This window comes from Archocentrus centrarchus, chromosome 3, assembly GCF_007364275.1.
Source record: "Archocentrus centrarchus isolate MPI-CPG fArcCen1 chromosome 3, fArcCen1, whole genome shotgun sequence".
NCBI lineage: Eukaryota > Metazoa > Chordata > Actinopteri > Cichliformes > Cichlidae > Archocentrus > Archocentrus centrarchus.
The window spans coordinates 24375256-24390380 of record NC_044348.1 but is presented as its reverse complement, the minus strand read 5'-3'; the positions used below and the strand labels follow the sequence as shown (position 1 = coordinate 24390380).

The 15125-nt window shown below is 37.6% G+C and overlaps 1 protein-coding gene across 1 annotated transcript in view; it reads right to left on the bottom strand.

The window, feature by feature from the left end:
• The window catches only part of LOC115777569 (transmembrane protein 266-like), a 50517-nt gene that overhangs the window by 13913 nt on the left and 21479 nt on the right, over positions 1-15125 (bottom strand). The window contains exons 3-4 of the mRNA XM_030725501.1: positions 1352-1506; positions 183-256 (exon numbers count right to left, since the gene is read on the bottom strand). Coding sequence (XP_030581361.1) covers positions 183-256; positions 1352-1506 — 229 coding nt within the window. The remainder of the gene's footprint in view (positions 1-182; positions 257-1351; positions 1507-15125) is intronic.

Below are 15125 nucleotides of genomic sequence, written 5' to 3'. Positions count from 1 at the left end.
AATTTAGTGACTCTTCGCCCTTGAAATGTTTCTGTGATTATAATCTAATCTTATTATCTAAGAGACCAAGGGCAAAGAGACAGGAAAGTAAAATAATGAGATTTGCAGAAAGAAAAAAAAAATCTCATATTAATGGTGGGATCAGAAATATGATATAATCGAGAACAATATACACATCTTACCTCTGAAAAGAAGAGTGACAGAATGATAAGGCTGATCCAGTGGATAATGCTGGCAAATTGGAACGCATTGGAAACTGTTTGGAAAGGAAACAGGATAAATGTTAATTTGCAGAGTCCTCAAGGTGCACAGTATATAAAAACTGGTATAACTGAGTTAATACAGAGAATGAGTTACTTCAGAGTACATCCATTAACCCACAGGACTATCTGCATAACTAGATCCTATACTACTAATCTTGTCTCTGCACTCTCTTGCCCAATCCCTTCTGCTATTTGTCTTGCAGGGCTGGTAGTGAACTAGAGAACTAGATTACAATAGATCTACAGTGACGAGAGTCCTGCAGTCTCCACAGCGAGACTCGAGTATCAACAGAGCTGGACACTGGCCAGTAATCGATGAGGATGGGTGCCTGCTGCCACTGACAAGAAACTTGGTTCATTATCACCTCCATCCATCACTCCCCATCATAACCATTTATCATCCAGCTCCACCAGCTCTTGTGCAAGACTACACAAACAGCAACAATGCAAACAAATTATGGTTAAATATGGACATCATCGTAACAATGTTCAGCATAAAGTAACTGATAGTTTCCACAGCACATATAATGCATCTTACAGATTTTTTAAAATAAATTATGCTACTGTATTTATTTTAAAGAAAAATTACTCCTGTTATAATATCATATCCCTTTACAGTGATATGTAAGCAGTCATTTACTCTTGAAGCCGAATGAAGTGAAGCTAGTTTCAGTTACTTTAAATACATTATTTACATGACTTATACCTCTGGTTGCTGATCTTAGCAAGGTACACTTTTAAAACATTTATGATGCATAGCGGTGACAACTGCCCGGGTTGATATATAGTAAAAGTCCAGGGTAAATAAGAAGAAAAAAAAGAATGGCACACATTATTTATTTCTAAAACTACATTTCCTTAATGTGATCCTATCAGCAGGTAGGGCACAGTGCAGACACAGCACCAGTGTTTAATGCTCAAGTGTTTAACTCCCCACTGCTCCAGTGGAGCTGCTACTGTATGCCTCCCAGGTGTTTTATGAACGTCACACTGTGTATTAATGGAGAAGAATATGCATGCTCAGCAATTTTTTTTCCCTTATATAATAGTACAAGTTAAAACAGGAGAACTAAAAGCACACTATTTACATTGTAAGAGTTTGGTGTCTATGAGCAGCTCCAAAGACAGGAAAAGCACCACCAGGATGACGCAGGCCACCAGGATACAGTTGAAGCCAGCACTGAGCAGACAGACCTGCCACAGGGCCACTCGACGCCCACAGCACGGCTTCAGCCAGTTGGACCTGAAGGGACAGGGAAGAAGGGGTGGAATGTTTTAATACAAGATCAATCTCAACTAGCATTTACAATTTCTTTTTGATATCGAAAAAGAGAAGGACACATAGAAGCTTTATGTAAACACAAACCACTGATCTTTTGACTGCATAGCTTTATACTTTTAATAAGTCTAGAATAAAGTTTTAATCTTGCTTACCCCGAGGTACAAAAGAAAATTGAGGCAAAAATCAGCCACCCCCAGTGACATGCTGAACAGCATTTCAGGAGGTAGATGAATATCAGTACTCTAATATGAACTCCCTGACATGGCCAACAGAGGGTGGTAGTTTACACATATGAAAGGTGATGTCTGTTTAAATCTGGGCAATGTTTGGTGGTGATGGCCAAAGAAAAGCGTGGTCAGTGAGAGCATTGACAGAGAAAAGGACAGCGAAGCTCTGTGAACTAGTGTTTTGACCATCAGCAGTGTGAGTGGAATACTGATGGCCTCCTTTTTACATGGGAATGAAGGGAGGCACTGTAGAGGATGCTGCTAAGAAGGAATGACATCTTCTAAAATCAGTGGCCAGGGACATAAGTTATATGTAGTGTAGAATGTAAAGAAAAAAAAAAAAGTAATTCACTTCAATAACACACTATTCATCTGTGACCTGTTTATTAAGCTAGGGAATACATAAAATAATCCTGTATAAAAAATGATAATCACTCACACAACTGAAATCAGACAGAATGGTTTATGTTTAAAATAAAATTACAGATTAAAAATTCAATACTTTTCAATCTAAGCTTAATTTTTAACTGTAAGAAATCACCATTTAGGCCACTATTGTGTCTGGCGAGATAACTTAATGCTATTTTGAAATAGTGGAATGGTCATACAGATCACCTACTACAAGGGCTGACAGTAGGAGCTGAGAGAAACAATGCCTTTCACCAGCTCTCCAGCTGGTATGGAAAGTTGGCTCTGCCCACCACCTTTCCCTTCTCCCCATGCTCTGGCATGGAAGAGACAGACATTGGCAGAGCATTTCCCTCCTCTGATCATGTCTTCATTCCTTGGCGTGGCACTAATATGAGCTGCAATGGTAGCAAAATGGCTCCATTTTCACCACATTTTCAAAATGGATTTGCTGTATTCATCATGGAAGTCATACGTAAATTCTTCACTCTCCCTGTTGGAGGAATTTGATTATATCTTTGAAATGATTTTTTTTTTTTTAAAAACCCGCCTTTGAATTGGATGATACAAATGAAGCATTAACTCTAAGAGTACTTATAAATAAAAGCATAAAAGTCCCTCTTTATCACCTTCTATTGATGAACGCATGTAGTGCACATGGGGGAAATGAGGTAAAGGCTTCAAGTCTAACTTCCAATACAACTGACTGACTGCTGAACCTGGAGCATTTAAAATAGCTGATCTGACACTTTGGCTGAACTATCCCAGGAGGGTGACTTTTTTATACGCCACCTTCTTATATGAGGTATATTTATTCCTGTTCAGTCAATGGAAAAGGCCACACATGCCTTTGCCACTTTACACATGTGTCTCTTTGGTTATTTGATCAAGTTAAACTGTTGAAACAGAACCTGCAAAATTATCATCCGCAGTTGAATCGAGCATATCACTTAAGGAGAAACTGTGTTAAATCCTAACAAAAACATTTTCAGAAGGTCCCTCTTTATGGTTTCCTCCCACAGTGGCATATTTTTGTAGCAATAAGGAAAAAGTTTTCAGCAGCTGTCGAGCTGATCACTCTACCCTCCCACTGCTTTCTCACATTGAAGTATTCCTTATAGTCTGGCATGGGTAGAGCCGCAAGTCTGTAAACAATGCATGGCTAATGTAATAAAGGCATAATCATGCTGATAGCAATCATCTTCTTGGCATTGGGTGGGGTGGCACAAGTGTGCAAGCTCCAGATGGTGTAGAATCTGCACCACCAGTCTTGCAGAGACTCCGTGGATGCCAGGTATGATGCCATTATGTGTACCAGTCAATGTGCCAGAACACCTGGGCATCTTGCAATAAGCAAAATAGTTATCTATTTGCGATGCATATTTTTAATACATTTACTTTTTTTTTTTTTTTTAGAGACGGTGTTAACACCTTCAAGGCCAGAAACAAGTTATCTCAAGTAGCTCAAATATATGATCCTAAATCACAATGTAGGTTTGGTACAAGGAAATTGATGCTCCGATGAAAGCTTTGTAGATATTTTACGAGAGAATCATTTAAATTTAAATAAAATACCCAAAGCACACTGTTATAATTTGCATAAATACATGTTATAATCTGACAAGCTGAACAAATTATCTGAAGAAATATTTAGAGTATACTCATCTAAGAACCCACAGCTGATTTCACTTATTCAGTGTGAGTGATTTGATCCTTGTTCCTTGGCATGGCTAAACCTGCAGTCATAAAAAACAATGTTTTCACAAGACTATGCAGTCCTGTGAAAAACTAAGTATATTCCATGATTCAGTAGCTTATAGAACTTAGTAGGAATAACTTACTTAAACCTTTATTTAACCAGGCAGACAGATTAAGAACATGTTCTTATTTACAACTGTGGCCTGGGAAGGGCAAAGCCTTTCGGAGGAGAAAAGGAGAGTATCATTACATATAAGTAAACATGCACACACAAAAAAAAAATAATAATACATATTACAGTGTTAAATAGAAACATACACAAGATTACAAAGAAATATAAGACAAATGTGATCACAAAAATAATTTGATGTGTTAAGTGAAACAACTACAGGTATCTCTGAGAGCATTTTTTAACTTGAAGCGATCATTTTCTGTATGACTTCATCATCTCACTCATTGTTGAAGAGGAATTTTGGCCCACTCTTCTTTACAACTTTGCTTCCATTCATTGATGTTTGTGGGCACTGGTTTGCTTTTTTTCTTACGGTCCCACCACAACATTTCAATCAGTTTGAGGTATGGAGTTTTGACTGGGCCATTGCAACATCATGATTCTTTTCCTTTTCAGCCATGCTGTAGATTTGCGGCTGTGCTTGGGATAATTGTCCTGTTGCATGACCCAATTTTGGCCAAAGTTTACGTGTCAAATGTTTATGGTGGACTCAATGACTCCAACATGCCCAGGCCATGTGGCTACAAAACAAGCCCAAATTATCACCTCTCCAGCACCATGCTTGACAGTTAGCATGAAATGTTTGTGCTGATATGCTGTGTTTGGTTTTTGCCAAATGTGGAACTGTGCATTGTGGTCAAACATCTTCACTTTGGTCTTGTCTATCCAAAGGACATTTTTCCAGAAGTCTAATGGAGTCTGAGTTGTAGCCTTTGTTTTTTTTTTTTTTTTGCAATTCCTCTGGGCATTCTGACCTTGGGGTGAATTTGCAGGGACATCCACCAGTGGGAAGATTGTGGCATTGTTGTAACACACACCTGCACCAACAGCAATGGCAAGGGTATACATGTTTTTTTTTGTTTTTTTTTTTTTAAGAACTGCATAGAGTCCTGTGAAGACAGATTTTCTACAAGACACAGAGATTTACAATTATCAAATTAAATTCCTTGTGGTTAAAAAAAGCATCACTCAAGGCTGAATTGATCCAAACTTGTTTCAACTACAGTGAATATTAAATACTGTACATGCAGTAGCTTCTTTTTAATTCAAGTAATGCAAGTAAGGGTAGTTGTGAAATACTGCTCCATGCCTTCGAGTGATTCAGACATGTTCTTGGTGGAAACACACTTGATTTCTAGAGGTTTGGGTTTAGCAAACTTTTGCCATATGATCTGATAGTCCATAAAAGTGCATCAAATGATTTCATGCTTCATTCAACCTCTGCAAGGACGCAAAAAAAAACAAAAAAAAAAACAAGCAAAACATTACCTTAACTATAAAATGTTTCACTCTCTCCTTTCACAGAGACCCCTCTATGGCACATTATAATGTGGAGCTGATGTCCTCTACTCCAGAGGCGCCATTCACCACCATGCAAGGCAGGCAATAGCTTGGACCCCGACTACAGCAGCTGCAATGTGCAAAGTTTAGAGTGACAGTAGGCGAGACCTGACCTCCCTAAAGGGGGGCCCCACCTGAGTCCTCTCACTCCTGCTGAAAGTGGACATGCATGATTATATTTAAACAAACTTAATGGCAACAAAGAAAGCCACTCAACAAAAATGAAGAGGAGATATCCTTCTTGGAGAAGAAACAAGAATAATAAAAAAAAGATAAAAAAAAAAACGAGGCAGTAATGAGTGTAACAGATATTAGAAATTGCTGCTAGTCCAGCCTTAAATGTGAGGGAGTGATACTTGAATAATGTAACTTTCACTAGCATCACATGTCTTATGTTACTTTAGCATTTAACATTAGTTAACTTAGATAACAGAGGAGCCTACTCTGTCCAGCTCTTTGCAAAACCTTCCTTTACCCTAACAAAATCATTATCATAATAATTTTTTAAAAATGCTTGCACTGATCTCCAGTAAGCTAGCAAACTAAACACTATGCAGTCAGAAGGTTAGTGAGCTAACAGAATGGATGGATTTGATTTTCTTCTAATAAAAAAAAATCCAAGCTTGAACTACACTGAACATCAAAAAGAAGTGGGCATACCCTGAAGCTCACGGAAGAGTTAACGGGCAGGCTAGTTCATTTTATGATGGAAATTGGGCTAAAGCTGAATGGCTAAGAGAAAGCACAAATCTAAACTGGCTTTTCTTGTGCCCTCACCTTTTGCTTGATCAGTCAAGCAGCCTGTTGAACGACTCATGGAGCAAAATAAAATTTGTTACTCCCACAGACCATTAAGAGACATTGAAAAATCCTGAAGTCATATTACACCTTAAATTCAAAGTATTTGGACAAGAGGAGATAAACCATTCACTTATCTGCAATAAGCATGAGAAGGTATAACCAACCAATGGCCAACAACTATGACAGACTAAATTAATAGGTCATTTGCTATAGTTTAGTATATATGCACCAGTGATATAAATCTTTTCATCTAAACTCTGCATACCAACCCCTCTCAGCTCACTTGTTTATAGTGCCTCAAAAGACATTCAAGATCAAATCTATTATCTGACGATATTAAAATGAGTCAACAAAGCAATAAATCTGAGGAGCAATCTGCCCAAAATCAATAACACGCAGCTGCTTTTTACAGGATAAAAGGCCACACAAGTCAATGCATCACATCCGCACACACAGATGAATACGGGGTTAGAGTTCGCAGGCGATTTGAAGACTCAGCTTTGATACGTATGACAAATAGGCTGAATTCAGCGACTGTGTGTGTCCTTAACTTCATGTCATGCCAAAACTAGCCCAGCCCAGAGGGGACGCAGTCAGACGCTGCTGGTGACACATGCAGTATATTAATGAGTCTTATTAAAGCAACAGAGCAGTGGCAAATGTTGTTTCTCTGACCCCGTCGGCCCTGACAGTCTGACAGAACCACCTGGCCCAAGTCAGTAGCAGACAAGCACATTTAGTGGACAAGGTCACCTCTCAAACCGTTTGTTTTCAAACTCGCTTTGGCTTTTTCACAACCTAATATTGATTTACCAAACCACAGCTAAACTGCCTTTGTAATTTTTCTCAACTTGCATGACAAATTATTTGAATACAAACACAGAGGTCTTTCTGCATTTCTCTATCCCTACATTTCTGTTTTTATGTCTCCTATTATCTCGCTATTCTCTACACTCCTTCCCTTTCTCTGCATCCTTTCTGATGCCGGTGTGCATTTAGCAGGTTGATATTGCTGTCAGTGTTCCCCTCGACTGGTGAGACTGAGAGGAGCTCGACAGGGAAATAGAGGAGGGAGATTAAATCAAGCAAAGTGATCAATACCGGCATGTTGAGTGAGCCACCAAACACTGGGACTGTCAGTCTAACAGCACCTGATGGCCTCATCAGATAAAGTACTCCAGTGCAGTGGAGAGATGCTGCTTAAACATTTACTCTTTGTAAAGTGTACGGTATTAGAGGGTAAATGTTTTATTTCTGTTTCTCTTTTTTATGTTTTCTCTTATTCTGCCCCATTGGCAGATTATCAACAACAGTAAGTCGGACAATTTATCTAGATGAAACACATTAAGCTCTAGACTTTTTATTGTGCTTGAGAAAAGATAAGGATCAATTGATTGATTTTGTTAGCTTTTTAGGATGAAAATCAAAAATGATTTTTATGAGTTCTGAATATTTAAAATAATAATTAATAATATTCAAATAAATTGTCCTTTTACTGTTGATTGGATCCATGATCATTGGATTTGAATACAGGACCATTACCATTTCAATGTGAATTGTTCAAACTGGTTTACAGCAAATAACTGCTAATATTATAGGATTTGCACAGTTGGTGCTACTGTAGTTTACATTTTTCATGATTCATGATAGTGACCTGCTGGACTGAGCTGTACTGCCACAATTTAACAAATTCAGCCGAATTTTGGCAAGGCATTAAGTGAAATCTGATGCAATGAATTAGGGCAACGCCTGTCGTAATTTTTTATTTTTAGCCAAAACTGATAAGTTTTTTCTCTGACTTGAGTTCTATTATTAGCTAGTTGCCTAAGGTGCTTTGAAAATAGTGATGACAACTAATCCTGGGAAAAGAAGTGTGAAGTTAAGTGAGATCATCTCAACACTTATTTATGTTGCAGTGCTGTGCTAGAAATGTGACCCCAGTGGATCAAACACATTTACACCCATACAGAGATACACAGAGACAGAGAGCAAAAACCCTACTGCGGTGTGTTCATTAAATTTAGCATTTAATAGTTGTTCTTTGCTTAATGTTTGTCTTCCTGAGCCATTTTCATGCACATGCACTGCAGCTCATGACTGTTTTTTTTTTTGTTTTTTTTTATCCACTGTAGCTACATGTGAGAATACAAATGTCTGAGGCAGCTGGTTTAATTTAGCATGTGAAAAAAGTTGCATTTGTCTTGCTAAATTTGTTAATTAGCACTAAAAGACAGCAGAGCAGAGGCTGGTGGGGTAAAGGACTGATTTTGTTAGTGTTATATCATAATGCCAAGTAACAGCTACTGCAATAATTCAGAATCACAGTTAGTATGAATTTATTTAAACCTACACTGGATACATTTTGCCACCAAAAGGTTGGAAAGCAACTCAAAGGCAAATTTACAATACTGTGTAAAAGTCTTGAGCCACCCTTCATTCTTGTGTATTTGATTTCTATTTCAGATTTTCTTGTAAATCTTTTAAGTGGTCTTGAGCAGCAGCTCTACAGGATTTCTGAAGGTCTTTAAACATTTTTCTTTGGTCTTTGACTGCTTTTTCACTCATTTTCAGTCCAGTCCTTGTACCTGACCAGTGTACAGGGAATAATTTTTTGTTTCTTGAACACGTAACACAGACCTGTGAATCATTCGAGCATAAAAAAGACACCTAACTCAAGGGATGAACCAGTATTGTGTCTACATATAACAGAAAAGTTAACAAAAAACAAGTTTTAAATTGTATCTTAAGACACTTTATTACTAGCAGCCTTCACAAAACAAATAATTTGCTCCCACTTCTTCAGTTAAATCTACAAAAGAAAAAAAGCCTAACATAACAGTTTGACATATATTATGCTATATTATGTCTGTGATTCCCAAAGATCTATCAACCAAAACAGTATGTCCTTAAAAACATTTCAGGAAACTCAACAAGTGGACGACAAATGAAGTACATCATGAGTACATCATCAACAGTACATCATAAACTTCATAAAAGAAGTACATCAGAAACCAGAAACTTCTACAGGAGGTGATATAAAGCATGTTGTGAAGCACTGCTAGAATTACAGAATTAGATTTTAACAAAAAAGAAAAGAAGGGATAGACACCTTATTCTGTAGTAATGATTATGAGCATCCTTTAAGCAGTCTCTACCCGCTAATGACAAATTCAGTCTCAGCTAAGAAAAATGGTGAACCAGATAGGAAGCATACAAACAGAAAGAGCCTGACAGCAGGCACGCCTGGAAAAGAGGGAATACAAGCTAAGCATAATATACATGCTGAGTTTTCCTGATGCTGTCAGATTGCAGGTAATTAATTTTATATTTGAAAGTTTCCCCATTACCAGTGCCTACGCACCATTCATCACAACACATCGGCAAGGAGGAGGTAAGCCCCAAAACACCCCAAAAGCACTTTTACTGACTGGCACTAACCTTTACAAACTCTGAATTCTGCAATCTAAAAAGAAATATAGTGAGTGCATTTTTAATACAGTATTTATCTTCTTACATCAACAATGCTGCCAGACAAGCAAATTATTATTTTAATTCTAATTGTTCACTTATTTATACAGTGTTATTAAAGCTTTTCATTCAAATGCCGGTAGATGCAAAATCATTAAAGTTTATGGCCACTGGCTGACTGGTGATCAAATTCCTGGCTGTAATGCCAGCATAAACAACAGTTTACAAACCTCATATACTCTAAGCAATCGGTAACTGGTAAGCACCCAAAGTTGATTTATAATGCAAATAGTGTCCTTCATAAAAAAAATAAATAAAAATGGCACTGATATCAGCTTTGTGTTAAAACTTAAAACACTAAAAGAAAGATCTTGTGGAAGTCCTCATTAGGATAAGGATTTGTACCATTTTACACCATTAACTGTAATTTTCTGACAATGAATCAGAGGTCAGAGGTCATGTTTCGATCTTACAGAGTAATGCAAAACTAATGTAATGTGTAGTGTAGCACATTACTTTCTCTATGGAGTAATTAGGTAACATAAAGCATTATGTTTAGTTTTTTGTTTTTTTTAAAGTAACAAATAATGAGTGACGACCTGAATCCTGATAGTGGCCAAGGTCATAACCTCTGCATTGATACTGCTCTTTGTTGAAAAGTCATTGAACAACCACAAAGTGAAGCCAACCTACAAGACCCATAAAAGGCACAAAGCAACTACAAAGCCTTAGACTGTAGTTTTTGGAATTACCAGCAGCTGCTATTTATGAATTTTATTTTACATTACAAAATCATAACTAGTGCATTTTAGATTAAAGTAGATTAGATTATTATCACTAAGAACTAAGGCTTTAGATTTTTCGATTCAATTCAATTTTATTTATAAACTGCCAAATCACAACAACAGTCACCTCAAGGCACTTTATATTGTAAGGTAAAGACCCTACAATATCAGAGAGAAAACTCCAACAATCAGACAACCCCCTATGAGCCAGAACTTGGTGACAGTGGGAAGGAAAAACTCCCTTTTAACAGAAAGAAACCTCTGGCAGAATCAGGCTCAGGGAGGAGTAGCCATCTGGAGGTGGAGGGGAGGGAGAATGGACAAAAAACACAATATGGAAGAGAGCCAGAGATTAATAATAACTAATGATTAAATGCAGAGTGGTGGTGGATTTTGAGCAGTCTTGTAGGAATGGGGTCTAACAGAGACATTGATGGTTTGGAGGAAGTAACTATTGAAGTCAACCCAGAAAGATCAATCAGAGAGAAAGAGTCTAAATAACAGTAGTATTGAAAGTAGCTGTACATAATGATATGTCCCTGAGATGGTTGTGATTTTTTTTTTCTCAATTTTTAAAATTTTATTTGTGAAGAAATTCATGAAGTCATTACTAGTTAAGATTAAAGGACTTCTCGGCTCTACAGAGCTCTGACTCTTTGTCAACCTGACTACAGTGCTGAAAAGAAACCTGGGGTTGTTCTTTCTTCAGTCAGTGAGGAAATGTCCTAGCTATGTGGATTCTTTATAGAGCAATAAACTCCTTTTCCAGGCTAAATGAGGATGTTCTAAATTATAGAGATGCCATTTTCTCTCCAACTTATGGGTTATCTGCTTTAAGCTGTGTGCTTGTAAGTCATACCATGGAGTCAAGCACTATTGATTTGAGTCTTTTTTCAGAGGAGCCACAGTATCCAGAGTTGTATGCACTGAGGATGTAAAGTTCAGTTCATGTTTTTACTCATTACACATCCTTGAATCTGTGCCCCACACATACTCAGAATGCCATCATACTAGTAATTATTTTTGCCATACAGTTGCATGCTAAATGATTATTAGGTATATTTTTTGCCATGCTTTCCCGAGCTGCATAGTGAAAGCAGGCTCTAAGCTTGATGCTGAAAGACATCACATTGATGTTATGCCTACACTACAAGAAAGATTTTAGATTATGCTGAACCTGCAGCAGCCAGAGGCTTAAGTTTACTGTGAGCAGTGCAAAACACAATGAACAAGGGCAACTGGTGTTCAGCTTTCCCTGGAAGTCCTGTGGGAGCACTGAGGAAAGACTCATTTGTATGTTACAAGGGGACTGGAAGGTCAGGATGTGTGTGTGTGTCTGTATGTGTATGCCTGCACTGGGTGTATTCTGTATTCTGTGTGTATATTCCATACTGTATATGTGCACTGATAAGGGTGCACCCAATCACAGCAAGCCTTGATCAGTATAGTGTCACGACTGCAAATCGTTATGGATGTCAGTTCAGAATTGAGCAAATTTCAAGCCATTTTGCTGCTTATGTATGATGCAGGAAAGAAAACCCAACAGGTTTTGACTTCGTGGACAAGAAAGACTAATAAGACTGTGCATGGTGCTTTCAAAACAAGGCATTCAAATATTCCTGATAACAGAGCTAAATGACCATGCACCTTAGGCTGCAGTTTAGCAAAATGCTCTAATACATTGGGTTTCAAGGATCAATAATGTTACACATTACAGTGGAAATCATTTATGTTATATAACACATCAGAATCTGAAATGTTGGTTTGTCTCTTTAGACCTTAACTCATGCCCTGTTTGACTAGAGTAAACAAATATACAGTACAATCTCAGCCTATTAAACTGTCAGTTACTAACTAAGAGATTTAATCAGCCAACCCACTGACCAAAGTAAAACCAAATTCATAATAAGCAATGTCACCTGTGTCTGTTAATTAATATGAGATAGGTTAAAATACCAGGTATATGGCATTACTATAACTCACCTGGCTGTGCAGACAACCCAAATGCTGAAGGCTACTGCAGGTGCCCATTTTCTCCTTATTTTACTGTCAACTCTCTGTACTATCCTGTCTAAAAAAGGCTAAAATGCCAAATATAAATCTTTAAAAAAAAGCCAGGTATCTAAATTTAAGAGATTTCGTTAGATAATTTGAGCTCAACACATCAAATTAGACTGTGTGCATATATGTAGCGTGTAACAAAGCCACCTATCCACTCCAGGAAACCGTGTGGATGTTTTGCCTGCACGTTCATTTCATGCTTTGCCTCTTGTGAGTGTGAAATGTACAGCATGCTGAAATTGCAGGAAGTTGCAGTAACTTGTACTACTACAATATTCATAATGTAGTATTGTTTAAATGGCTGAAAATGAACAAAAAGATGGTAGAAAGTTGTTCGCTGGAAATGAAATATCACGCCCTGCCAGTAGTTCATGCTACTGCAACTTCCTGCAATTTCAGCATGCTTGCAAATTTCACGCCTACAAGAGGCAAAGCATGAAATGGAAACAGTGGACAGGAGGCTCTATTACACACTTTGTATAGAAACATAACCATAGACTGAATATAAAAGATGGACAATGCCACCATGACATCATCAGCTGGTTGGAGAAGCCCTTTCTTGAAGTCTTGAACTTAGCAGTTTCGAACCCAAACGGAGTGAGAAAGGGGTAGATCTGATTGATAAGCCTAATGACCTGCACACTCAATCACATGGTAGACCAATACTAAAGCATACTAGGCTTTATTATCTGTTTTAAACCTAATAGGGATCATAAATTACAAAATGAACACCATGCTGTATTAAATACAACCAGAAACTAGCAAAAGAGCCAATAAAGTTATTAGGGTAGCATTTACTTTACTTTATGGTCAAGGTTTGCAACCAGAGAATTGCAGGTGGCAAACTGCACAATTTATCATCTGTAAAGATATTGTTTAAAAAAAATCAAAAAATAAAAATATTATTTCAGCATATTTTGTTTAGATTTTGGGCTATCCCTAACACTAAATGTTTATCATATAAATTTTTCCTCAAAACTCATAGGAAACAAACAGTGATCTCCTACACTAGCTCCTACATTATACAGGCCTACAGCTGTCCCGTTGGCGGAGGAATTAAGAAGTCTGGGAGATAACAGGAAGGACGGTCACTCCCTGGTTGCGGTCTCAGATAACTTTCCGTTCTCTCTAATTAAATCGGGCCAAATTGGCTCGACCAGGTGAAAGCCTTTAGAGAATGCATTATTCCAAAAAGCAAGACTTCAGCATTTAATCTTTTTTTTTTTCTTACAAAGTTAAAGCAGGTAAATGCAGTGCAATCCAATACAGTCCTGAAAGAGGCACACAAGTATTAAGTGGCAGTGCAGGTGATCTCAGGCCTGCAAATTCAGGTTAATGAACTTTTATTTTTGCCACTTTCATGCAATTATAGAGTTATCTAAGGATATTTTAATTGGAAATGTGGCAAGCCTTAAAAGTCCCCAATATTCAAAACACTCAGTTTAATTCATGCCCATGTTAAAAAAAAAAAAAAGTCATCTCACAACCAATTTAACCACAAAATCACCCCAGAGTTGGTTGTGATTGTATAAAGAGAACAGTGCTTATTTTCCTTAATCAAACACTTTCTAAAACTTACAAATGGTCCAGTAGTTCTTTCCAAAATAGAACATTTGGACTCTTGGCCTAAAGCTGTTGGGTGGTAAAGGGTAGAACTGCTTGTTTTTTCCTTCCCCCTGCACCCCCCCCCCTTTTTTTTTCTTTTTTTTTTTTTTCTTTTTTTTGCTCACTACAAATTTAGATGAACCATCTGGTGTTGGTACCTAACCCTGGACTCCTTGCACATTTGGACCAGCCATATCAGCAACATATGCTTCTGTCTCCGTGTCTGGCAACCATACGCCCATCACTAGGATGGGAGGTGACATCATTCCACTGCTCAGGTGTGCACTTATAATTGCAGTCCAGGGGCAGGGCTGGATTGGCCTGGTAACTTGAATTTTAATATATTTTTACATTGGAATTTTTATCCAGGTCCCTTGTTCTCAGACAGTAATAAGATCAGCTAGTTCCCCTTATCCCTTATCACACTGCCAGCATCATACTCCATACCATGATCTGCTTCTTATACCTTTTTTTGTGCACATCAGACCTCAGAGGCTGGCAGTGATATAACTTCAGGAGCTGAGCAGGCTGAGTAGTTGCTACAAAATTTTACTTTCATTGAAGGTTACATTTTTTTCTAAACAGTGTTATAATAAACATCATAGGCTTTATCAAGCAGATGGCTTACAAAAAGTTGGTCTTTATATTTATTATCCAAATGTGTTTTTTTGTGAGTTTAAAAGCAAAGAGACTTTCTGAGGAGATGCAGCAAAGTTTGAAATCTTAAAAAATATGGAACTCTGTTAAGATGAGTTGGAATAACTTTTACCATTTACACAGTCATCAGTCAATTTTTAATATTCAGTTTAAAGGTGTAATCTTCGGTTAAGGCCCTGTCCTGCAGATCTTCTCTGACGTTCTTTGTTACGCCCAATGATGTTTTTCCGACAAAGTCACACACTAGCAGCAGCCAACACAAATACAAGCTGAAATGCACCAAAAGAACCCTTCAAC